Below are 25,401 nucleotides of genomic sequence, written 5' to 3' on the forward strand. Positions count from 1 at the left end.
CTGGACTACTTCTCCACAGCTTCCTGTATTTCAGGGGGAGGGGGCAAGCCATGTTTATGTATAAGGGAGACTGTGCTCAACATTCCAAATAAAAATACTCTTCAATATTTCTGTTCATCGTTAACCAAATACATTTCAGCCTGGGCTTACTCCAGCCGATGTGAGCAGAGGCGTCAGATGACTTGCAGTCAGTGACTGAGAGATTTCGCTGAGAGATGGTCATGAGGCTCAGACACCCATGGGATTGGTGGGTTGCCGCGGCTGAGCCCTGGCCCATGGGACACGTGTTCGCAGGGTACCTGCTGGATGCCAAGCTCAATGCTTGGCCTCATGCAGGTGGGAACAGCTCTGTTTCCCAGATGCTGGCCTCATGTCAGGGGCAGATGTCCAAGTTCTCTCACAGTACTTGATGTGTGCTGTGGTCAAGGGCAGCGCTGGGTGCTGTGGAGCAGGTGAGATGGTGCTGGGCCCAGCCTGAGCACTGCAGGAGGCTCTGTGAGGAAGGTGGACTGGGCAGTGGTGAGCAAGGAGAGTGGGTTCCTGCAGAGGTGGGGGCCTGAGGGGGCCGGCCATTCTGGCTGGAGTGACTGTGAGGCTAGTGATGAATGAGGATGCAGAGTGGACAGGGGTCCATCTCTCAAGGCCCTGAAATGTGCCAATGTTCTTCCCTGGGGTTGGAATTGTGAGACCAGTGACTGCAGGCAGCTGGGGGCCGGCACAGGCCTGTAAGTGATGGGAGAGGGCAGGGTTACCGCTTCCCACAGCCATGGCTGAGGCTGCCAGCACCACATTTCCTCTGCCTTCCCCAGCCTCACTGTCCCCACTGTCGCCAGGGTGGGATGAGAAGGGCCTGGCACTCTGCTGGCCACAAAGGAAGAGTCTGTTGTGGCCACGTCCTGACTCTCTCATCTGGCTGTAAGGCAGGCCCTTCTTCCCATCTCTGTCCCCAACACCTGCAGAGCAGCTGGCAGGGGTGCCCCGGAAGCACTTCCCGAGAAAGTAGTGCAGTAGGAGCAATGGGATCTCACTAGGGGCAGCCCTGCTTCCTGAGCATTTTCCACAGGCAGACATGGCCCTGAGCGTTTTCTGTGTTTTGTTTCATTTCATCCATCCCAATGTTTCCAGGAGGCAGGCACCATTATTATCTCCACTTTACACATGATGAACTTGAGGCTTGGAGGAAGTTACCTAACTTGCCTGAGGTTAGCTAGCAAGTGACCAAGCGCAGATTGAAAGCCCAGTTTGTCTGATTCTGGAGCCTGTGGCTTTGGGTATACAGCAAGTCAAACCAAGGCAGCCCCCGGAGGCGGGCATGTAGCTCACCAAGCAGTGGAAGAAATATTTCTTATTTTGGTCAAAGAGCACTCAGCATATGTCAGATATTAAACAATGCCATTCTTAGATTTCCCTCTCCAAGCAAGGGGTGTGTGGTGTTTGAGCTCTCATGGGAAGGGGAGGTGGGGAAGACACCATAGTCAGTTTTTTCTTCCTTTGCTCTCATGTTCCCTTCGGTTACTGAGAGGGACCCTTAGCTTATATCTTAAAATAGCAAAAACATCTGGCTTTGAAGTAAACAAAGTTCAGAAGCCTCCAGATGTTGGTCTTTTGTTAGATGGACAGGACACTTGGTTGCCCGGCTCAAATGTTACCTTTGCAAGTAAAATGTTTGTCTCTCACAGCTGACACCAGTGATTTTGCCTTTAATTGCCAAATCTTGATACTGTCCTCGTCTCTTACCACGGAGATGTGAAATTCCACTCTGGAAAGAGTTGAGGGCGAAGTCTCCGTGATAAGAGGGAGCTCCTGAGTGCAATTTACATGAAATAAATGCATCTTCCCTGACAAATTTGTTTCTTTATTTGATTCTGGGCAATGAGAGGGCTAGTTGAGGGCTACGACATCCCAGTTTTGCTGATAATATCCTCATTTAGAGTTCTGTGTCTTGCTGGAAATTCTAGAAGTGAAAATTAAAATCCTTATCTTTTTCTTTTTTAATGACAATTACATTGGCACCCTGGAGAGCGTAAACTACATGTTACTAAATTCCATCAAGCTCTTGAAGAATCATTGACATTCTGACAGAGGTGAAGGCAAGCCCATTTCGGGAATGATGAACCCAGGGTGCAGCTGGGGGGTTCCTTAGGTGAGGAGAGCCACATATCAGATTTAGGTCACTGTCAAGTCCTAGCTTTTGTTTTGCGTGGTGAGTTTGCAGATACTTATTCCATTACTAAAAATAGCTAATTTTAAAAACTAACTAAATAAAAGTAGGTACGTGTGGATCATGATGGAAGTGTCTCATGAACCAAGGGTGATGGTTAATCTAATTCTATGCACCTGAGGTCTAATAAAACACAAAACAAACAATCAAAAGCAAACTTATTTAAACTGATTATTTGAGGTTTCGATTTCATCATGTGCATGCTTTTTCTCACTAGTTTTGATTTTTTTCCTAATTATTTTAAGCACCATTTTTTCTTCTCCATTTCAATAGCAAGGTTCCCTTTTGCAGGATGTTTTTGTTCATAAAGATCTCAAGCATCAGGGATCTGGTTAACCCCTTCGGTGTGTACCAAAGTCTTATAATGGCAGAAGGAAGGTCTGGCTGGCTTCAGGAGAGGGGAAGATGCTTTAGCACTTTGACACAGCAGGCACTGGGTATGGGTGATGATCTAGTCCAACTAGGCATTCAGAGGAGGGGAGGGAGACTCTGGCAAAAAGACCACCTCTACTCTGAGCCACGGTTCTCACACTCGGGACTCCCTGCTTTGAGGATGCAGGGCATCTTTTATTTTTGCATTCGTCTGCTCATCAAACACTCACTGGGCACTGGGCGAGATGCTTTGCATGTTCTAGGCCATGTGCTAAGCCCTCGAGGATGCAGAATGCACAGTGGGTGGCTTTTCTGGGTCACAGCATGCTACATGCCTTGTATGCATTCTCTCTTAACCCTCACAGCAACCCTCCTCTGTTGCTTCCCCCCATGATAGCTCTGGTCGCATACTATTGCAATTGTCAACTGTATGTCATATTCATTTGTGACTGAGAGACACTGGGTATAATGGAAAGGGCAGTAGACTCTGAAGTTAGGCTGATTTTTATTCAAATACTAGGGTCCCCACTGTAACATTTTTTTTAGACGCAGGATCTCTGTCACCCAGGCTGGAGTGCAGTGGCACAATTGTAGCTCACTGCAGCCTTGAACTCTTGGGTGCAAGCAATCCTCCTGCCTCAGCTTCCCAAGTAGCTGGGACTATAGGCAAGTGCCATCATGCCTGGTGAATTTTTAAGTTTTTTATAGAGATGGGGCTATGTTGCCCAGGTTGGTCTTGAACTCCTAGCCTCAAGTAGTCCTCCCATCTCAGCCTCCTAAAGTGCTGGGATTACAGGCATGAGTCACTGCTACTGGCCCCCACTGTAATACCTGACATGTCTGTGTAATTTCACCTCTTTCAGGCTCAGGTTTTTCATCTGTTGAATGGGAGTAACAACGCTTATCTCACAGGATGGTGCGAGAAGGAAATGAGGTAATTCATAGCAAGCATTTTTTATTTCTGTCCCATATAAATGTTCAGTAAATGGTCTCTTTTTTTCCTTAAGAGGCTAGGATCTGTACATAATTTATCTTTATATCCCTGCAGGGCACAATGCCTGGTAGCATGTTCAGTAGCTGTTAGTTGAGTGGATGAATGAATGAATGAGTACGTGTTCCTTGAGTATGAGAACCCAGGCTCTATCATTCTTCACAGGCTTCTTTCTTTTCAGCCCCCAGCAGCTGTGGGATGGGGAAAGCCGTCTCCCTCAGCACGGCACCCACACCTCCAGCCAGTACCTAACTGAATCTGAGGTTCTCAAACCCCTCGGCTCCACACCACGGAGGGAAGAAAAGAAGACCCTCTGGCCTTTCTGCTGACACTTGGCAAAAGGAAGAACAACCACTCAACCACAGACTTCTCCTTTTGCTACTCAGTAGCTTCCTGAATGGTCCTAAGAAGTTGGCTGTCTCCAGATGCCCCTCTCCTTGAGAATCAGGGGCTTGGACCAGCCTTGAGAAGGAGGCAAGAACTGGGCCCTGGCTGGTACCAGCAGTGGCTACTGAGACCATGGGCACAGAAGGCTTCCCATGCATGGCTTTCATGCCCAGGCCCACTTTCTAGACCCCCAGGCCCTGTTATTTCCTTCCAGGAGTGATGAAAACTCAGAGGATGGAGGAAAGGGAGACAAGAGGTTGGACAGGCACCCTCTCTGCTCCAGTTCTGTCCTCCCAGCAGGCCCTGTGAGTTGACTTTTATCCTCCAGCTGCTGCCGTCCCCTCTGACTCCTGCCTCACAAGCCCCAACCCTCTGTATTACTTAAGTGAACAAGCACTGCTTGTGTAGCCCTGGATGGGGGTAGAGCACCCTGGGCGAGGAGGTAGGAGGCCTGAATTCAAATCTTGCCTTCCTTTGCTACTCCCTGGCTGTGGGAGTTTAGACAAGTCACTTTTGCTCTTGGAACCTTAGGGTGCACATCTGTAAAAGGGGATGCTGTTGCCCAACTTGAAGGCCTGGCAAGAATTTGCAGTGATATATGCACAAATGAAGTCATCTCAAAACTGCTGTTACTACTGGTGATGACTACTCCACCTAGTCAGGGGCTGAGAGGTCTGGCGAAAGGCCTGGGAGATCCCAACCCTGAATTTGCTTATCAGTAATGTGCTAAAAATAAGAATTTTTCTCATTTCCATAGCTTGGTCAGCAGAATACAGAGACCCAGGCAGACCCCAGAAAACCTCACCGGAGCTGGAATTGCGGACAGCCCCTGTGGATTCCGCTTACCGGGAGCAATTTAAGAGGCAAACAAAACATGAAAAACTACTCAGAATTAACAATGGGCCAGATGGTAATGCTAGTTTGCAGCAACAAAACATGATAAATAGCTTCCTGCTGCTACTCCTGATCAATTTCAATATTTAATAATTCCACTGCCACCCCCACCCCCTCATCTGGCCCCCTCCGTGGGATCCTGGATGACTCCCCACATTCAGCTCACAGAGCAAACGCTTCTTTGCTTTCTGAAGGTGTCAGCAGAAAGTGCCGCCGCTCGATTGTCACATGAGCACTCTCAGTCCTCGGAATGATAATTAATCTGCCTACTTCTCTTGAAGACGCTCCATCTCACGCCTCTCCTGGTTGCCAGGGAGGGCTGGAAGGGAGCTGCCAACTGCAGAGATGCGAGAGAGGCACTCACCTTGTTGATTCAATGACTGCTGCTATTTCCTGGGTTTTGCTTTTGACTTAAAGAAAAGGGAGCTGTAGGGAGCTTGGTGGTCATCTCACTCTAGGACAGTTGGTAGGAGAAGGCAACCCGAAAGAGGCTCGGGTGGATTGGTGTTTGAACCTTATCCACTAGCCATGCTTCTCTGGGCCTCAGTTTCCTCCTCTGCACAATGGAGATAATCATATCTACCTCTAGGAGAATTCTAGCCGGTGCTGCACATGTAAAGTGCCTGTGGAGTGCTTGGCATATAAGAATTGGCCAAGAACTGGCAGCCGGAAGCATCATTACTAAACACGAAGCCAAGCGGCAAATGGTGCCTGAGCACCGGTGCCCTGCAGGAAGGACGGGCTGCGCCTCTGTGGTTGGGAAGTTTCTGGCCCACATGGGTGTAGGGCAGGACTGCCTAGGGGTGCAGCAGCTGCCAGGCAGACGGCCCCCAGGATTCTCCCCAAGGGGTGTCCAGTAATAAGATAAACTGGCTTGCACCATCAGCAAGGACTCCAAAGACCTCAGAGCAACCCTGGAGAGCAGGGATTTTTGGTGCCATTTTACAGATGAGGAACTGGAGATGAGGAGTTGGAATGACTTTTCATGCTGACAAGGGCAGGAAATGGCATAATCAATTCTAATCTGGATCTCCCAACCTGACTTCAGGTCCTCTCCACAGACTCACAGGAGCAAGCTGCCCCACTCCTCACGACCCGGTGCCTCCCTTCTGTGCGTCCCTTTTGGAGGGAGGCAGCCAGAAGAGGGGGTGGCGTGGGTGCCAGGGTGCTGTGGGCTCACAGGTCCTGTGTGATCTCTGTCACCTGAGCTGCAGTTTACTTGTCTGTGAAATGAGACTCATAACGCCTACTGCACTGGTTCACCAGGGCATTTAATGAGGAAATATGCATGAAAGGACCTTGAAGTTTTGTGATGAGCTGTAGAAATATCAGTTATGGTTATTATAATTTTTTTAGAAAAACACCCTCTGGACTGGGCGCAGTGGCTCACGCCTGTAATCTCAGCACTTTGGGAGGCCAAGGCAGGCGGATCACTTGAGCTCAGGAGTTCGAGACCAGCCTGGCCAACATGGTGAAACCCCGTCTCTACTACAAAAAATACAAAATTAGCCGGGTGTGGTGACTCGCACCTGTAATCCCAGATACTTGGGAGGCTGAGGCAGGATAATTGCTTGAACCTGGGAGCCGGAGGTTGCAGTGATTTGAGATCATGCCACTCCAGCCTGGGCAACAGAGTGAGACTTCATCTCAAAAACAAAAAAACAAAAAACAAAAGAGAGAGAGAAAGAGAGAAACACCCTCTGTGAGGAAAAAGATAGGAAACTCATCCACCTGAAGGTGGGTTCTTCTCACAGAACCCTTCACCACAGAACCTAGATGATCAAGATCAAAATTTCTTGTGTGGTATTCAAGGCTTTGACAGCTCCCCTAACCCCATCTCTACCCCTTCTCACATCCCTTTTTGCTCTAGCCCATCTGGGCTACTTGATACGATCTAAGCTCAACAGCCTCTCCTGTGTCCATGCCAAGGCCAGGCAATAGCCCTGCCAGAGTGTCTGTCCCAGCCCTGTTCACCAGCTGATCCCATACACCTTTCTCCTGAAGTCTTCCTTGGCCCTCCCTGGATGAGGAGCTCCTCCGCTGGGTTCCCGGATAGCTTCTTTGAGCTTCTCTCCCCCACAGCCAGGCATCCTACTACCCAGCATCATTTTCTCATCTGCCTCCCAATGCTACAGTGAATTCTTTCAGGACAAGAACCAAGCACTATATCTTCCAGCCCACCCAAGGCTGGGCCCAGCACATGCTCAGGAAATGTGTGTGAGGGGTGAACAAATGAATGAATAACTGAGTGTTCCCAGTATGGATGGAATCTGAGCCTCAAGCAAAGGCAAAGAATGCTAACGGTGGCATGAGAATTTGGTGGCAGACAATGCTCCAGGATTTAAATTCAGCTCAATCCCTGGATGATGTCTAGATCTGATGGCATCATCTTCTTCCCCCATCTGAACCTTTGACAAGAAGGAACAGAAAATATACCACCCACGCCTGTCAGGACCCCCACAGGCCATGGCAGAGGCATTTGTCAGGTACCTGAGTCCCGCTGATCCAGGGTCATGGAGTTCCACCTCCGTGTGATGTCAATGTAGAGGATGTCCACGGCAGCCATGGACAGGCTGCTGCCGCTGAGTTTGCAGTTCCTGCCAACAATGGGAAGTGACATGTCACTGCCAGCCTGAAACCTGCCCAGTATATCTTTCCTCCACTCCTGTTAGGGACTGAATGTTTGTCCTCCCCAAATCCATAGGCAGTGCAGTGCCTACTGCACTGGTTCACCAGGGCATTTAATGAGGAAATATGCATGAAAGGACCTTGAAGTTTTGTGATGAGCTGTAGAAATATCAGTTATGGTTATTATAATTTTTTTAGAAAAACACCCTCTGGACTGCGCGCAGTGGCTCACGTCTGTAATCTCAGCACTTTGGGAGGCCAAGGCAGGCGGATCACTTGAGCTTAGGAGTTCGAGACCAGCCTGGCCAACATGGTGAAACCCCGTCTCTACTGCAAAAAATACAAAATTAGCAAATCCTAATACCTCCAAGGTGATGGTATTAGGAGGTGGGGCCTCTGACAGGTGATTAGGTCGTGAGGGTGGAGCCCTTGAGAAAGGGAATAGTGTCTTCTAGGAAGAGACACTAGAGAGCTTGCCTCCTCTCTACTCTCCACCATGTGAACATAGAAGAAGGCGGCTGTCTACAAACCAGGAAGTGGGTCCTCACCAGACACTGGATCTACCAGCACCTTGATCTTGGTCTTCCCAGCCCAGAAGCATGAGAGATAAATGTTTGTTGTTTAAGCCACCCAGACTGTGGCATTTTTGTTCTAGCAGCCTGAACTAACTGACATTGTCTTTGTTTGGATTGTGCTCCTGGTCTGGAATATCCTCCCTAACCACAGCTGGAACTGCTGCAAGGTGACCAGCATGGAGCAGTAGAAGAGAAGGCATGATGTAAGCAAGTTAGATCCTTGGGTTCCTGTAAGTTCAGCCATTTGGTTAGTTAGAGGTCTAACGGGCTGGAAAGAGCAAGAACTTTAAGAAAGCAAGTCTTTTTTTTTTTTTTTTTTTGAGACAGAGTCTTGTTCTGTCGCCCAGGCTGGAGTACAGTAGTGTAATCTCAGCTCACTGTAACCTCTGCCTCCTGGGTTCAAGCAGTTCTCCCTACCTCTGTCTCCCGAGTAGCTGGAATTACAGGTGCCCACCACCACGCCCGGCTAATTTTTGTAGTTTTAGTAGAGACGGGTTTTTGCCACGTTGGCCAGGCTGGTCTCGAAGTCCTGACCTCAGGTGATCCGCCCGCCTTGGCCTCCCAAAATGCTGGTATTACAGGCGTGAACCACTGTGCCTGGCCAGGACAGCAAGTCTTGAGTTGTAGCCTGGCTCTGCCACTTGGAGGCTGCATGGCCCTGGTTAAAACATTTCACCTTCCTGAGTCTCGGTCTTTATTACAGTCATTGTGTGTCAGCCTGACCTTACACAGCAGTGTGGGTCCCTGTCTGCTCCAAAAGGGAATGAACTCCACATGTCAAGAAATGCTCCCATGCACGTGTCCTATCTCTCAGTCTCCAGAAAGAGGAAGGGAAGCTGGGCCCTCGGCGCTGCCCTCTCCTGCCAGTGTCCAGGTAGCTGATGGTGTCATGCTCAGATGACCCAGGGATGACAGCATGTCACCAGTACAGGCTGAAGCCATCACCACTGTCCAGAAGCAATTTCCCACTGGAAATGCTCAGCAGCTGAGTCCCTGAGGACAAATCTACGGACAAGGGCTCAAGGCTTCTGTCCTTTACTCATCTTAATCTGCCACCTGAAGATTCTATATAAGCCCCTAATCAGCCACACTAAGCCCCAGATTTATAGAGCAGAACAGCACAGGCTGGGTCCTCGCTGCTCTGTGCGGGCTGACACAGCATTGCCGGGGAGGTTCCTCGTTCCTGACTTTAGCGGAGTCACCTGGAATTGACAGGAGGATTGTGGGGGGCGGGCCTCTGAGCTTCGGATGCTCCACTTGTTTAGGTGCAGGGAGGCTACAGTAACCAGGTTTTCAGTCTGATGTCAGCATAGGTGCTCCCTGTCCACGCCGCAGCAGGGGTGTTTAGAATCCTCCTACCCCTCCCCAGCTTTTTTTTTTTTTGTATGGAAATATGGAGTGGAGGGTAGTCTGGTATGCTGAAAAGAGCATGATTTAGATTTAGGCATCAGACAGATTAGGATTCAAATCCTGACTGGAACCTTTTCTAGCTGTGTGACTGTGGGGAATTTACTTAAACCTTCTGTGCTTTTATTTCTTGGGCTCTAAAATGAAGGTAATAATACCTGCCCACATGGTGATGAGTACACGCCAAGAACCCAGCATGGTGCCTGTCACCTGGTAGGCCCACAGCAATTGTGAGCTCCCTTCCCCAACTCTCTCCCCCTTTTCCCTTTTCTTCTTCTAGATCTAGAGTCATCTCATCCCAGAGGCTGCCTGGAGCCAAGTGAGTGACCCTGCCCATTGTGGAGAAATGGAGCGCACCAGTCTGAATGTCTGTGTACAAGGCTTGGGCTCTCTGTTCAAACTGGAAGCAGCCCTTGGCTTGTCCAGGTGCACCCCTGCCTTGGACAGGATTTTGCTGGGAGGCTTGTCCCAAGGCAGGCTGGATTTGTCCAGGGAATCCTGAAAGCTAGGCCTCCGCGCCAGCTGTCAGGTTGGCTGAACTACATTCAATGCTGCTTTCAACTTTTCAAACAAATCCACATCCACTGCCTCAGCTAATGATGAAGTGGCTCTTTGATTTCCCATTTGTCATTATCCCTTGTGTGAACAGCTCTGTTAGGGACTGGACAGGGGAGGGGTTGATTGGCAAGCAGGGTTGGGCATCAGAGTCCCCTCTCCAAACCCAAGCACACCCCTAATGACGGTGGCTGGGAGTGTGCCCCACATGGTGCCCAGACGAGCCTGGTGCTCCTTGTATGCCAGCACACTTTCTTGCCCCCTTCCTCCCTCCTCCCTTCCTTTCTTCCCGCCTATATTTCCCAGGCCATCAATGCACACCCTGCTTCCTCCTGGGCTCCTGCTCTGTATTTCAATCCCAAGTCACGGTGGCAGACTTCAAAGCACATCAGCACACAGTTATTGAGCCCCAGTAACCACATGTCAATGGACGCAGAGGTTTTCACATCACTTGTCACCAAGACGGCTATTTACTGGGTTCTGTGGGGGACGATGATCCAGTCTCTCCCAGGGTATTCTAACAGCCTGCATTGCTAATTTACAAAGCTTCATTAGGAACAGCCACAGTGTCCTCTAATTATCATATCAGTGTCCTCTGGGCTACCTGCTCTTCCACAAGACAGGAGCGCTGCCTGGCTTGCTCTGTGGGTTAATGGAGTATTAAAAGGGAAACCACACTCACCAGTGGTATATAGTTTTTTTTTTTCTGACAGGTAGAAAATAGAAGTGTCAAACCTCTAGCAGGAGCCGTAATTTAAAACAGAAATTCTCCGTTTATTCCCTTTCCAAGGTAACTCTTCCTCCCTAGTGATGCCTGCGAATACAGTTGATTGCAACATCTGCTACTGGGACAGAGGAGGGATCCATGCTGGCTGCGGTAGGCAGGAAATGCAAATGCCTTAAAAGAATCTTGATTCTGTAGGCATTTCTTGGGCACCATCTGTATGCTAGGGCTTTTCTTGCTCATTAGCTGTCTGGATTTTAACCATTCTTTGAGGGTGGTATTCCTAGTACCATTTCAATGAAGCATATGCTGAGGCTCAAGAGATGGGACATGACTTGCCCAAGGTCACACAGCTGGAATTCACATCTAGCCCTTCCTTGGAAGATAAGAGTAGTGGGCTTGGGAGCTGTGGGGAGGTGGCCCAGTCCAGGGCTGCAGGAGGGATTCAGGAATCAAGAAACCAGGTCTCAGGCCAGGGACCAGTAGGTTGGAGTCTCTAAAGCACTCCTGTTGGAAGCTTTGGGATATGGGGCTGGGGCTAAGACAACCAGGGTGCTTGGATTTGCCCTGTGGTTACCAAACATTCTCAACAAACTCAAACAGGAAATGAATCACTCCAACGGTCAAGATATCAAGACTTTGGAATGAATTTTTCATCCATCTATCCACTCAATGAAAATTTATTTGTGCCCTCTCTGTGTAGGCAGTATTCTGGGCTTGGACAGCAAGGAAGAGCTGAATGGGCCTTGGATACCGCTCTCAGAGACTGTACGTGATCTTAGAGTCTGCAGTAAAAATGTGGCTCTTAATCATTGAGAACAGTTTTCCCTTATGCCTGGGGATGCAGTTCCTCAAATGACTAATGAGTGGAAGGATAAATTCTTCAGTGGAAGAAAAGTCCGAGAAATAGGGTATCATGAGAAGCCAGAAAAGTTTCTAGGAAAGGATAGGTTAAAAATGTGCATGGAAAAGATGAGCTTTGGAGTCAAATACACACGAGTTTGAATCTTGGCTTTGCTGTGTAACCTTGTGCAAGTCATGGAAGCTCTCTGCATCTACATTAGCAAATTTCAATTTGTACAGTGAGAAAAAGACTGTTCACCATACAAGGATCTTTTAAGGACTAGCTCAGTGCCTGGCACGCATGGGGAAGTGGCAAATGGCAGTTCGCATCCTTCCTCTCTGATGCAGAACCAGTTTGAAGAAATTGTGTGTGTGTGTGTGTGTGTGTGTGTGTGTGTGTGTGTGTTTCCCCAGAATCAAAGGAATTTGGGCACATATGATGGGAAAGAATCACAAATCATTTAAGTTCATTAGGAGTCCAAATATAGAAAGATTTGAAACGATCATTCTCATTTCCTCTTAACAACTACTGACATCTCATGGGAAATTTAGGAACCAACTTTTTCCACTCCATAAAATCCTATTTATAGAATTTCTTTTGTGTTCATCCTTCTCTGTGCAGAAAAGAAGTTTTGTTGTTGTTGTTTTTTTTTCTGGAGAGGATTCTATAATGTGAAAGCTAACAAATGATCAATATTTATTTTTTAAAAACCACACTACCTAAACATCTAGGGAGGCAAGAAGACAACTCCAGTTTAAAAGGTATGGCTTTGAAAAGCCATTGATATCCAAGGCGTGCAATACTGCTGGAAAGGGATGGTCACAGAAGCAGGGGAGATTAGCAAAGTCACTGAGGAGTTAATGACAGAGGGGGAAGCAAGGCGCCTTACGCTCCTATTCTAGAACATTCTAACACACCATGTTGCCTCTGAGAGAATAAAGTCCCCCACAGCTATCCATTATGAAGCATGTTAATATAATCTTATGATAAAAGGGAGTGGAAGGCGAAAGGGGAAAGGAAGAAAAACCTAGAAGGAGGCCCAGGATCAGAAGCCACCCAGTGGGAGAACCTCACATGAAGCAAATGCTCGCGGTACAGAGAAGCTGCTGCATTTCCTAGAAATAAACCTGGTTTTGGCAAACTGCTTAATTTCTGGGCTGCCATCATGAAAAATGCAGCATATGCAAATTGATGTCCAAGTCTGATGTGGGACACATTTGTAAAAATTTTCATTTGTGAATTACATAGATGCCCCCCAAATCAGTAATCCAATGGAAGAAGAATGACAAAAATGCATCTTCCTCCAAGATAGCCATCAAGCTGAAAAATCAATCAGATACTGTCTATTTCTTGGGGAAAAAGGTGGCTTCACACCCCAGCAATTATTATAAAATAAAATGTTAAAAAAGAAAGAAGAAAAGAGGCACTTAATTCATGGTAATGTGTGCTACTATTATGTGCCTCCTGAGGAAGTGACATGAAAAGCCGGTTAGAGAGAGTTAAGTCTAGACGAGAGAAGAACAGTTCATTATTTCTCATTTCTTGGTGAAAAAGAAAAATAGAATATGGCCAGACTGGCATTAGCATAATTCACTCCGAAAACTGCTGATCTATGCAGCACATTATGAGAGATGGACACTGGAAATAAATTCAATCGCAGTGTTTATTATTTTCTTCCCTCTAGTTCTCTTCAAGGAGCTTGGAGAGAGAGAGTGGGTAGAACAGATGAAAAGCAAGTTCAACTTCTGCCATTTGCGTGGGAGCGCTGAGAGGAGTGTATCTCGCCAGCGAATATGTCTTTTTCAAAGTGCTCCTGAGAAGGGCACTTGGTTTGATTTAACATATGGCATAAATATTATTAATTCATAATGAAGCAAAATTTAAACCAAAGTGGAACAGAGAGAGAGAAGGGTTGTTAGCAAGAGAAAATGCATGCTGTTAAATTTAGCTGGCAAGACTGAACATACTCAGAGAAATCTAAAGGCAGAGAATCTCATCTTTTATGATTAGGTTGCTGTTAGGATTTTCTGGTACAATTGAAAAAGAAAAATCCGGCCAGGTGCGTGGCTCACGCCTGTAATCCCAGCACTTTGGGAGGCTGAGGCGGGTGGATCACCTGAGGTCGGGAGTTCAAGACCAGCCTGACCAATATGGTGAAACCCCATCTCTACCAAAAACACAAAAATTAGCCAGGTATGGTGGTGCACGCCTGTAGTCCCAGCTACTCAGGAGGCTGAGACAGGAGAATTACTTGAACCTGGGAAGTGGAGGATGCAGTGAGCCGAGATTGCATCACTGCACTGCAGCCTGGGCAACAGAGCAAGACTCTGTCTCAAAAAAAAAAAAGAAAAAGAAAAACCAAGAAAAACTTATTAATGGTTGTGCAATGCTTTCTCCATTTCTTCCTGCATTCTTAATTACTACAGACATTTGTTGGGAAGGGAGGGAGGAGGGAGAGGAGCTCAGTCTGAGTCCCTGAGCACTGGCTGCCTGGTCCCCACTTGAAGAAGTGGTTCTCAGTGTCACGGTCACCATGGCTCCCTAATGAGCTTGGCCACTGATTGGGAATGATGGCTGCAGGACCTAATAGTCTCTAATGTGGCAAAACCTGGGTTTTCATGCAAATGCCCTTAATTGTGGAGAGCAAAAGGGTGAAAAGTCATAAAGCCTATCACGTAGAGACAGATTTGTGGCTATATTTTTTACCTCACCTGGTTCCAACCTGAGAGCATTTTAGGAATCTTCTTGGTTAGAACCATTCTCAATTCTGCTTTCTTTTCAAGAGGCATAGCAGTCCTCTTAATAGGCACCTCCTTCCTCTCATACCAGAGGTCACCCACCGATGGTATCTATGGGCAGTCATGCTTTCATTGAATCCAGTATTTAAAATTATTTGACAAATTGCCAACATTTGTAGATGTGTATTGAGATTTTATGTAGATATTTAGAATTGAAAAATAAAAAGCTCTGGTGATATGAGCCCAGCAGCAGCCTTCCTTTAGATATGGGATGTGCTCTCCAGCTTGCCACAGCCTGCCCTCCCTCCCTGACCTTGTCTACCCAGCCCTCTGTGATAGTTGATGCTTCCTGCCGAACCTGTAGGCAAGTGAGATGGTGATTCTTACCATAAGCAATTTTTCAAATCTCCTCCTCTCTCTTCTGTTTGAGTAGGACTTTATTAGGAGTAAAAAGGAAGCATTTCCGTTTCTACCAGCAATTTAGCCTAGATGATAAACCTAACTTCTAAATTTGGGCTATACATGCCATCCATTCTCAGGCTCTCCCTGCTGCCTGGAAAAATCCTGCCTCTACCAGTCCAAACCCTGCTTCCTTTTGGGAGCCTGCCTTGATTCCACCAGGTAGAGGAAGCCTCCCCCATTCTGTACTTGTAGCACTCTGAATGCCACCCTGCGGGGGAGTCCATGAGCCACCGCCCCATGCCTCTGCCAAAACATTGCCTTTAATGACGTGTTCACTGCATGCTATTAGACTGACAGTCCTTTGAAGGCAGGCAGGGTCCCATTATTTGCCTTTGAACGTCCCATGGCTACCAGGTGCTCAGTAACAGTTGTTAGGTTAAACCAGACATAATCCTTTATAGCAAAATGTTGAGCTAGAACAGATCTCACAGGACCAGGGTTCCGTGTAACTCCCAAGATGTCATCCACACGAAGCCAAGCCATTCCTTCATGCTCTCTGATCTTGAATTGAGTTTTCTGTGTGATGGTGCAAAGGCTGGGGAGGGCCAAGAAAGCTTCTGCCGTTGCTCCAAAGATCTGTGCCCACAGACATCTTATGCTGAGAGAAGCACCCCAGCTTGCTCAATCTCATCATTCTCCGGGGCCCCAAATACTTCCACAGTGCCCATAAGTGCACTCATGACCTGGGGCCTCTGTCACTAAGCTGTTTCCTTATGTTACAAGGTCCAGGAATCACAAAGGGGCAGAGCCTGCCTACCTATCTGTTCTCTTTCTTCTCTTTTTCACTATAATGGGATAGCACTATGCACAGTTAGAATAATTGTATTTCCCAGCTTCCTATGCAGATGGTGGTAGCCAGTAAGATAGAAGTGGAAGTCACTGAATACAGCTTCCAGGAAAGCTTTTGAAGGGATCTAATTCATCTGTGGAGGCCTTTTTTCTTCCTCCCCTTCTTCCCCTTTCTGTCTGGAATTCAACCATGATGGCTGGATTTTCAGCAGCCCTCTTGTGAGCATAAGACAACCCTGAAGTGGAAGTACGCACTTAGGATGGATGAGCAAAAAGACAGAAAGTGGAACATGGATCATATCGTGGAGTCATTAACCAGCTCTAGAACCCCCACTGCAAAAGTTCCTGTTATATGAAAGAAAGTTACTATTTAAGCCATTTGTAGGTGGTTACCTATTACTGAAAGCCAAATGTAATTCCTAAATGAGTCCCAGAGTATCATGTCAGGCAGTCTTTTCAGTGCAAATAATAAGTGCCTATCGACTTTTTTGAAAATTCCCACTGCCTGATGGAAATAATAACCACAAGACTCCCACTGAACAAGCAGCTCCCATGAACTAGGCATCAGGCCAGCTGCTCTATGATATATTATCCCAAACTCACAACAATCCTGCAAGGCAGGGATGATTGTTCCCATTTGGCAGATGAGAGAACTGAGTGCAGAGGAGATAAGGAATTTGCCCAAAGCCACACAGCTATTAAGTAATGTGCTTGGCTCTGAAGCCAGACTCGTCTGATCCCAAAGCCTGTCCTCTTTCCACTGGGCTTCCCTCCCCCACCCGCCCTACCCCCTGAAACTAACACAAAGCCCTTCTCAAAGTCATCTTGCAAAAATACTACTTCAGGTGTACTGAAACGGCAAAATTCCTGCCAATACTTTTGTGTACCATCCTGTCAGGAATAGCAGAGGGCTAAAGTTAGAATTTATAAAACTTCTTTGGAGACAAGCCTTTGACAAAAGTGGCTTCCCACTCAAAACTTCTAATTATTTTAGTGAAAAAAGCTGTGAAAAGTGTGACTTTGAAGTGCAAGACAAAAATATTAAAATCAGTGATGGGAAAAACAACAGCCATATTGAGTGCTCGCAGACATACTCCATGAGGTGTATAGGATACAATTACTTGCTAAGGAACATTTCCATATTGTCACCCATTCATATTTGTTAAAGAGATCTAGAGTTATTAGATTAACACATACTAAGTGGGAACCTTCTTTGATCGAGACTCTGTGTAGGACCATATATATATATCTATATAAATTATGTATAAATATACATATAATTTCACGGAATTCTTTTAACCTTGTAAGAAGAAACTGACATTTATTGATCACTTACCACTTGCTAGAAACATGCTAGATTGCATGTTTCTATGCAATCTGAACTAATCTTACACACACTATTGTAGGGCACAGGCAGCTTTATCCTCATTTTACAGGATAGATGTATTGAGGTTTAGGGGTGCTATTTGCCTTGCCTTAGGGTTACTTGCCCTAGAAGCTAGTAAATTCTGCTGTATTGCCCCAAAGTGTCCCCACAGGGTAGAGGGAGATTAATGTGTAATCTCAGGATACCAAGTGGCAATTGCTTACTTTGCAGGCTACAGCAAAGATATAATTTCTTTATCTCATGTTTTATCTTGAAAATTCATGCAAATTTTGCATTATACTCAAAAATATAGCCGTGTTATTTTTATATTAGAACAAATGCATTAAAATATTTATCAGCTGAATTATTTAACTTTTCCCTCCTGAAACTGACACTTTGGAAAGATGTGCCTTGCTTCTCTGTTGTGGCTTCACGAACGCCAGGCACACAGCCATGCACCACTGGGAGAAGCCCGGTTTAAGAAGTGCAAGGTCTGCCTGACTCCAAGGGGCCATTATTAGTATGCGTTTTCAGGACTCAGCTCAAGGTAGGCACAGAGTTGTTTTTTAATCATGAACATAAGGTTGCAAATGCTGTCACATGCATCATATTCATTAATTCACTCAACAAATGAGAGTCTACCATGTACCAGCCACTAGGCTAATCTATGCTCAAATGGAGGACTGACCCAGCACCACAGATTCTCCCAAGTACAGTCAGGGAGACCTGACCCGCCAGATGTGAGACTGGACTCCACCCGGCTCAAAGCCCAAGCCAGAGGAGGCTGTTCTCACTGACCTTATGAAGGTACGAAAGCCTGTTGGCCCCAACTTCATTGTCCCCTTGATGCCCAGGAACCGGATAAACAAATTTGCCATCCTGTCCACCAGGCGCAGGTAGTTGAACTGCTTTGCGTACTTGGGGAACACCTGCTTGAGGCAAATGGAAGGCAGGTGGGCTTCGGGGTTGGTGTTGCAGTCTGGAGCACTGGTCAGCTCGCCGTCCAAAGCATCTTCCTTTCCAGCGAATGGTTTTTCAAGCTGCTGAGACCTGAAGCACACAAAGAATTAATGATATAACACTTTCCCTTGCAGTTTCTCCTTTACTTGAGATTTACAACCTCCTCAGGCGGCAGCATTATCAGTATTTTTATTTTACAGACAGCAAGACTAACCACAGAGAAGTGACCTGCCCAAGCTCACACAGCCAGCACATAGCAAAGCCAGGACATGAAACCAAGGCAGAGCCAGGGCTAGAAACGTGTGCTTCCTCCTTCTACCATCCTGGTTTCCCAGTATGAAAACCTTCCTTTACTGTACTCGTGTTTCAAGAGAATACTTTATTATGTAGCAGTCTAGGTTTGATTTCAAACTCTTACTTACGGGTAGTAATTGAATAATTAAGAAATATAAAAATCTCATCGAGGACTGGCAAGAAGCCAGAACACAGTTCAACGAACAATTTGCAAAGATGCATCAGCTACCGAATTCTAGGAATAGAAACAATTATATTTCTGGCTTAACTGTTTTTTAAAATTTGGAATTCATACAAAAAATGATTATAGTGTAGTGATTCCTTAGTCTGGATATTTTATTCAGAAATTATTTTGATGTTCAAGAAAACTAGCAGCTAATAACTCTTAAATATCCACCTCTAGCTCAGAATGTTCTTCTCATCTTAGACCTACATATTATTCCCCCTCGCCCCAAATCTACATTCCCCATCTCCTTGAATGTCACAACCATCTGCCAGTTACCCAACAGGAAAGCACAGAATAAACGCCGACTCCTCCTCGGCTAGTTCTGCCTCCTTAGTCCTGAAGCCAACCCCTGCTGCTCTGCCCCTGCCTGGACTGTAGAAAAGGCCCTCCTGCCTCTGGCCTTGCCCATCCATAGATCCATCCTCCAAACTGGCACCTAAGTCACCTCTTTTTAGGCCACCCTGGCTGAGTCACTCACTTGCTAAAACCACTGAGGACTCCCGAGTCTGTACCGCTCTTTCTGGCACTTGAGGCCCTTCCCGAGCTCTTCTTGGGCCTCCTCATTTCCAGTCTTCCCCCAAGCCAGGCACACTGTTCCAGCCCAAGCCTTGTGCGCTGCTCCTCCCAACGTGCCACTCATTGGCCTGCCCTGGAACCAGAGACTCCATGCTCCCTGGACACCCAGTTCCCTTCCACACTCAAGGGCCCTCTCTGCAACTGCAGCTCAGTTCCCACTCCTGCGTCCTATCCTGTTGGGATCTGGGGCCAGGTGTAACCCTCTGCCACCTGCTGTGTTCATTCCTGAGACAGAACCTTGAGCATGTTATACATGGTCAGTAAATGCTTCCTGGTTGACTAACTGATCCAAGAAAATTAGGGCGGCATCTCGTGGTACTGAGACGTGGTGCTATTAATGGTACCAAGGCCTGTTCTCTACTCTTTATTAAATGACCTCATGCCCAGTGCTTTCATTTCCAAGCAAGCACACCATCAGTGCTCAGGTTGGGCCATCTGGGTGTCTTTGTGCCTGCTTTCCTCTGGCCCTGGCTGCCTGGCACACTTCTGTTCCACTTTCAAAACCAGCTGAGGTGGCTTCTTGACCACACGGGTCCCTCTCTCTCATGCCTCACCCCCATTCCTTGGATGTGCTTCCTTGTTTGCTTTGTTACGCCTGCACTGCGCTGGTTTACATGCCACTCTCTCTCACCATTTTGTGAGCTCATTGAACGCCTACATCTGTTTCATATAGAACTGTCACTCCTATTTCTATAGGACCTGAAACATACTTGGTGTTTGAGAAAGTCTCATTGAATCTGTTGAACTGAAAAAGTTTGCAACATAAGCCTCAAAATATTAAGGTTACAATGTTTTGTAACTTGTAAGCACTTTTAAATTCAACAGCGAAACAACATGCGTGATAGCCCTACACAAACGGTCCTCCCTTCATCCCAGTCCAAGGAGCCAGCCTCTGGGAAAAACTCCCTTGTGTGAGTAAAAAGTCCTGGAAGGCCTATTCCTGGTTTCTCCTTAGTGGGTCTTGATGCTGGTCTCAAAGCAAGGACAGGCAGAGGGCAGAAGCAGGAAAGCACGAGGGAAAAATCTCTTTAAATCTCTTTTCAACTTCAACAGTGTGGAGGGTTTTAAGGAAAGAAATGCTCCGTCCCACAAAGAGGAGAGTCCTGACTCTTTGGGAGAGGCAAATGTGCCCAAAGGACTGCAATTTTCCTCTAGCTAAAATGATTTTGTCACCATCACCTTGAACTTAAGACAGTAAATATCAGGTGGTTGCTTTTCAGATGAAATGAAACATTTTCCCATTAAGGTTATAGGAAGAAAGATGAGAAAAAAGGCAACACTCTTATCGGAAATTAGCCCTTAAATTACTGGGTAAGTGGCAATCAATGACTTTATAAGCACTCAGTAAGTTTTTATTCAAGGAAAGATTTGGAAATATACAGTTGGAATACACTCAATAACAATGAAAATAGCTCAGAGGACTCCTCAGTGGGCAGAACCGTCCACAGTTAGGTGGCCATCTGCTCTTCACTCCACTCTGTGCAGTTATGACTATGCCCCTGTTCCAGAAGAAGAAACTGAGGCTTGGTAAGGTGTTGCACCTGTATCGTCTAGCTGAACTGGAATTATAAGTCAGTTCTAATAAGCCACTGATCCACTGCTGTTTCTATTTTACTACTGTAATTCTTCTCTTTTTTTTTTTTTTTTTTGCTTCAAGCCATTCTCCTGCCTCAGCATCCCAAGTAGCTGGGATTACAGGTGTGTGCCAGGATGCCCAGCTAATTTTTTTTAAATATTTTTAGTAGAGATGGGATTTCACCATGTTGGTCAGGCTGGTCTTGAACTCCTGACCCCAAGCAATCCACCTGCCTTGGCCTCGGCCTTCCAAAGTGGTGGGATTACAGGCATGAGCCACCATACTCAGTCCTTCTTCTTCTTCTTCTTCTCCTTTTTTTTTTTTTTAAGAGATAGGGGCTCACTCTGTCACCCAGGCTGGAGTGCAGTGGTACAACCACAGCTCACTGTAGCCTAGGCTGAGCCTAGGCACCCGGGCTCAAACAATCTTGCCTCAGCTTCCTGAGTAGCTAGAACTACAGGTGTGTACCACCATTAGCCTGGCTTTTTTTTTTTTTTTTTTTTTTTTTGAGACAGAGTCTTTCTCTGTCAACCAGGCTGGAGTATAGTGACGTGATCGTGGCTCACTACTACTGCAATCTCTGCCTCCTAGGTTCAAGTGATTCTCTTGTCTCAGCCTTCTGATTAGCTGAGATTACAGGCATGTGCCACCATGCCTGGCTAATTTTTGTATTTTCAGTAGAGATGGGGTTTTGCCATGTTGGCCAGGTTGGTCTCGAACTCCTGACCTCAAGTGATCCACCCGCCTTAGCCTCCCAAAGTGCTGGGATTACAGGCGTGAGCCACCATGCCTGGCCAGTCTGGCTAATTTTTAAGTTTTTTTGTAGAGATAAGGTCTAACTACATTGACCAGGCTAGTCTTGAACTCCTGGCCTCAAGCGATCCTCCTGCCTTGGCTAGCCTCCCAATGTCCTGGGATTATAGGTGTGAGCCACTGCCTCTGACCCACCACCCCATTATTCAAATACACATCATAATTCACATTGCGGGTTAGAAATCCTACGTGGAATTATTGATTTTTTATTTTAAAGAGTTTTTTTAAAGATTATAATTGTAAGTCATGCTCTTTGTAGACATTCTGAGAAATGTATAAAGGAATTAAAATCATTTGTAATTCTACAAATTTGAGATCAACACTATTAACATTTTGATTTCTTATCTATATTTATGAAGTTAGGATTGCATTACGTGTATTCCAAATCCTTCTTTTTATATCCTACATTGTAAGTATCTTCCCATGGTATTAAGTGTTTTCATGAGTGTAATTTCTCATGACATGAAATATTCTGTATTAATTAACCATTCCCCCTCAGTTAGAGATCTAGTGTCACATGGTCTGTCAATTGACTAAATAGAGTCAGTGATCAGTCCCCTGAGTGACGTACTCCCTCTCAGAAGCATAAAATCTTTTTTTTTTTTGAGATGGAGACTCGCACTGTCACCCAGGCTGGAGTGCAGTGGCATGATCTCAGCTCACTGCAACCTCTGCCTCCCAGGTTCAAGCGATTCTCCTTGCCTCAGCTTCCCAAGTAGCTGGGACTACAGGTGCATGCCACCCCGTCTGGCTAATTTTTTTTCTCTGTATTTTTAGTAGAGACGGGGTTTCACCTTGTTAGCAAGGAAGCATAAAATCTTATAGCTAGAAGTGGCTTTGGAGATCACTCTGTCCAACGATGTCATTTATTATTTTATCGTAGTATAATAATAAACATAAAGCTCACCATTTTAACCATTTTCAAGTGGACAATTCAGTGGTGTTTCAGGCATTCACATTGTTGTGTAACCGTCACCACTATCTAGTTCCAGAACATTTTTGAAATGATTCTAGAAAAGAAATTTAAACCCAGATAGATAAGGACATTAACACCAGCCAGTCATTTGATCAGCACATCATCCAGGATCGTAGGCTTAGCTGGGGTTGCCCTGGTGATGGGAACCCCACCACCTCTAGGACACCTCAGACTGGAAAGGTGTTCCCAATGGTAACCAGCGAATGTCTTTCTCCAGGGTCCAATTCCTGCCGCCCATCCTGCCTCCAGAGCCTTGCAGAATGAGTCTGTTTTTTCTTCTAGCAATAGCCTTTCAAATTTCTTTCAAGGGTTGCTGTATTTAGTGGATGACCACCATTTCCCATCATTCCTGAATCGCAATTAATAACCTCATGATGAAAAGAGTCTCAAAGCCAGAGATATCATTTTCATGGACTCAACCACAAATTCAGAGGGAAGTGGTTTTACTCAACTGGAAGAAGGCACTAAAGATATAGCTGATATGTAAGAGGAAATAAAACAATGAGAAATGGAATCTTTGCTGGAGATAATTCCAATTATCACATTGAGATCCAAGCCATCACAAATATATAAGATCCTGTTTTTACTTAATAGCATTTTAATGGAAATGTCAAGCTTATGAAATAAAAGTGACTGGTAAAGAAAATATAAATCAAATTGACTAGTCCTTTGGGATAATAAAAAAATGAATTTGGTATATCCTTGATTCATCAAAATAGGTCAAAGAGTTCTGGAATGTTTTATCTATTAGCATTTTTCAAATAAAATGGAATTCTTTTTCATTGAAACTTGTGAAAAACCACCTATCTCTATTTTGCCTGGAAAGTTAACTGTTAAAAATCACCATTTATCAAGGGCCTACTACATGTCAAATACTGCTCCAAGCAACTTACCTATATTATTTCATTTGTTTCTCATAACAATTCTACAGTGTAGGTGGAAACAATTCCCATTTTACAGATTAGGAAACAGGCCCAGAGAGGCTGAATACTTGCCCAAGCTCACCCAATCAGTAGTGAAATCAGGATTTATACTTGGGACTGTCTCACAACACACCCCACGCTTAGTTCACTATATAGCTTTTGTGATAATTTGATTTAAATCAAATCAGATACTTTTCTTCTTATGTATAAGCAGTATACCGTTCCAGAAATTAACAAAGCAGAGAAGTAGGTCTAGCAAGGTCAAATTCTAGTTGCCGAAAAGTTGCTTAATTTCCATCTCTAGTTAAGCATTCCTTCAATAATTTATTCATCCATGAAACATGTTCCAAGCACTCACATGCCCAGAGGCCTCGGATATAAGAGTGAGGTGGACACAGTCCCTGTCACCCAGAAGCATGTGACCAAGTGAGGGAAGACAAGACCCATATATAAACAGTGACTTGGCAGTGTGATGATGAGTGAGCCAGCATGGGTCTAGGTCATACAGGACGCTGAATGTGAGAGAAAGGTGCTCGGACATAGTAGTGTAGGGAATGAGAAGAATGTGGTGGATTTTGAGGAAAGGAATGGCAAGATTAATATCGTGGTGGAGATGAATACATCTGTTAGCACTATGCATTCTGAATTGAGAGGGGAAGGGTGGATGGTATTAGAAAGCTACTGGAACAGTCTAGGTCAACGATTCTGAAAATGCGGTCCCCAGCCCAGCAGCATCGGTACCTCCTGATAACTTGTTAGAAATGCACATTCTTGGATCTCACCCGAGACCTACTGACTCAGAAACTCTGAGTGGGCTGGGCAATCTGTTTTAGCAAGCCCTGTGGGTGATTCTGATGCAGGCTAAAGTCTAAGAATCACTGGTCTAGGTGAAAGAAAATGAGACCTGAACTAGGGCAGTTGTAATGGGCATAGAGACAGGGAGCTTTAGACACGCAGATTTAGCAACTACTGCTTGAATATGTGGGACAAAAGGGGAGAGAACACCCTGGATCACGTTCCCAGGCAGCCCCGTGGCTTGGCAGGAGAGCCTTGTGGCAGTGGTGCCGCATGGCAAAGGGACATAAACAGGTCCCCTTCCCTGCTGTTCGGCCAAGGTGAGTCCCCTCAGTCACTAACAGATTCCAAATGCACATGTATCATGTTGGCATTCTTGCAGAAAATGCTAACCATGCACCAAAGAAGTCCCTCAAATTAGCCCTGCAGCTAATTTAAAGAAGTGGAGGATGAAGTCACTAAAAATAAACTTTACTGTATAGCCCAGCTTTGTCGCTTGATAAATCCCTGCTACCACAGAAGCCCCATTTGCCTGACGGGTGATGCCAGGCAACTTGAAGGGAAGGTGACAGACTCTAAAACAGGTGAGGCGTGGGCTTCCACAGTGACAAGGAAAGGACTTAACGAGAGAGCTCTGTCTGCCATCCAAGTCCCTCTAAGACCTAGACCCATGCTGAGCCTATTCCCACCTGTTCCCCTTCACACAATGACCCTTCCTCCCCACAAACCGTGGCCAGACCACTTCCACCTCACTTGATGACTTTCCTCTGTAGCATATCATCAACAGTGACAAAACATCAAAACACAACGAAACACAATGGCAATGATATTAATTGCACATACTATGTGCCAGGAACTGCAATTTAAAAAAATTTAATCTTGATAAAATCCTACAAAGCAGGTGTTATTATTAATATGATCCCCATTTTGCAGGTGAGGAAACCAAGGCACAAGGATACAAACCAATATGTTGTGAATCTGGGGCAGAAACCCAGACAGGCAGGCTCCAGCATCCTTGTTTCTAACCACTGCGTCATGCGGCCTCCATACACGAGGAGCTGTCAGGCATTGAGGACCTCGAGAGTCAGGCCGGTTATTTGTAACATCTCCTTTGACCCTAGCAAGAATCCTTTGAATTAGGTATTACAAATGGTCCCATTTCACTGATGAGAAAAGCGAGCTTCAGAGAGGTTAACCTACTTTCCTAAGGTGGCTCAGCTTTGACCTCGAAGCCCAGGCGCTTTCCACGCCATCATGCTCACTTGATGTAGTTACACAACTTCACCGATCTTATTTTCCCCTCCCTTGC

The 25,401-nt window shown here is 45.9% G+C and overlaps 1 protein-coding gene across 1 annotated transcript in view; it reads right to left on the bottom strand.

Annotated features, from left to right (window-relative positions):
- TTLL11 (tubulin tyrosine ligase like 11) overlaps nt 1-25,401 on the bottom strand; it is a 274,108-nt gene that overhangs the window by 34,516 nt on the left and 214,191 nt on the right. Inside the window, exons 7-8 of the mRNA XM_003911285.4 lie at nt 17,752-18,003; nt 7,356-7,462 (exon numbers count right to left, since the gene is read on the bottom strand). Coding sequence (XP_003911334.3) covers nt 7,356-7,462; nt 17,752-18,003 — 359 coding nt within the window. The remainder of the gene's footprint in view (nt 1-7,355; nt 7,463-17,751; nt 18,004-25,401) is intronic.

This window comes from Papio anubis, chromosome 13, assembly GCF_008728515.1.
Source record: "Papio anubis isolate 15944 chromosome 13, Panubis1.0, whole genome shotgun sequence".
NCBI classification, from domain to species: Eukaryota; Metazoa; Chordata; class Mammalia; order Primates; family Cercopithecidae; genus Papio; species Papio anubis.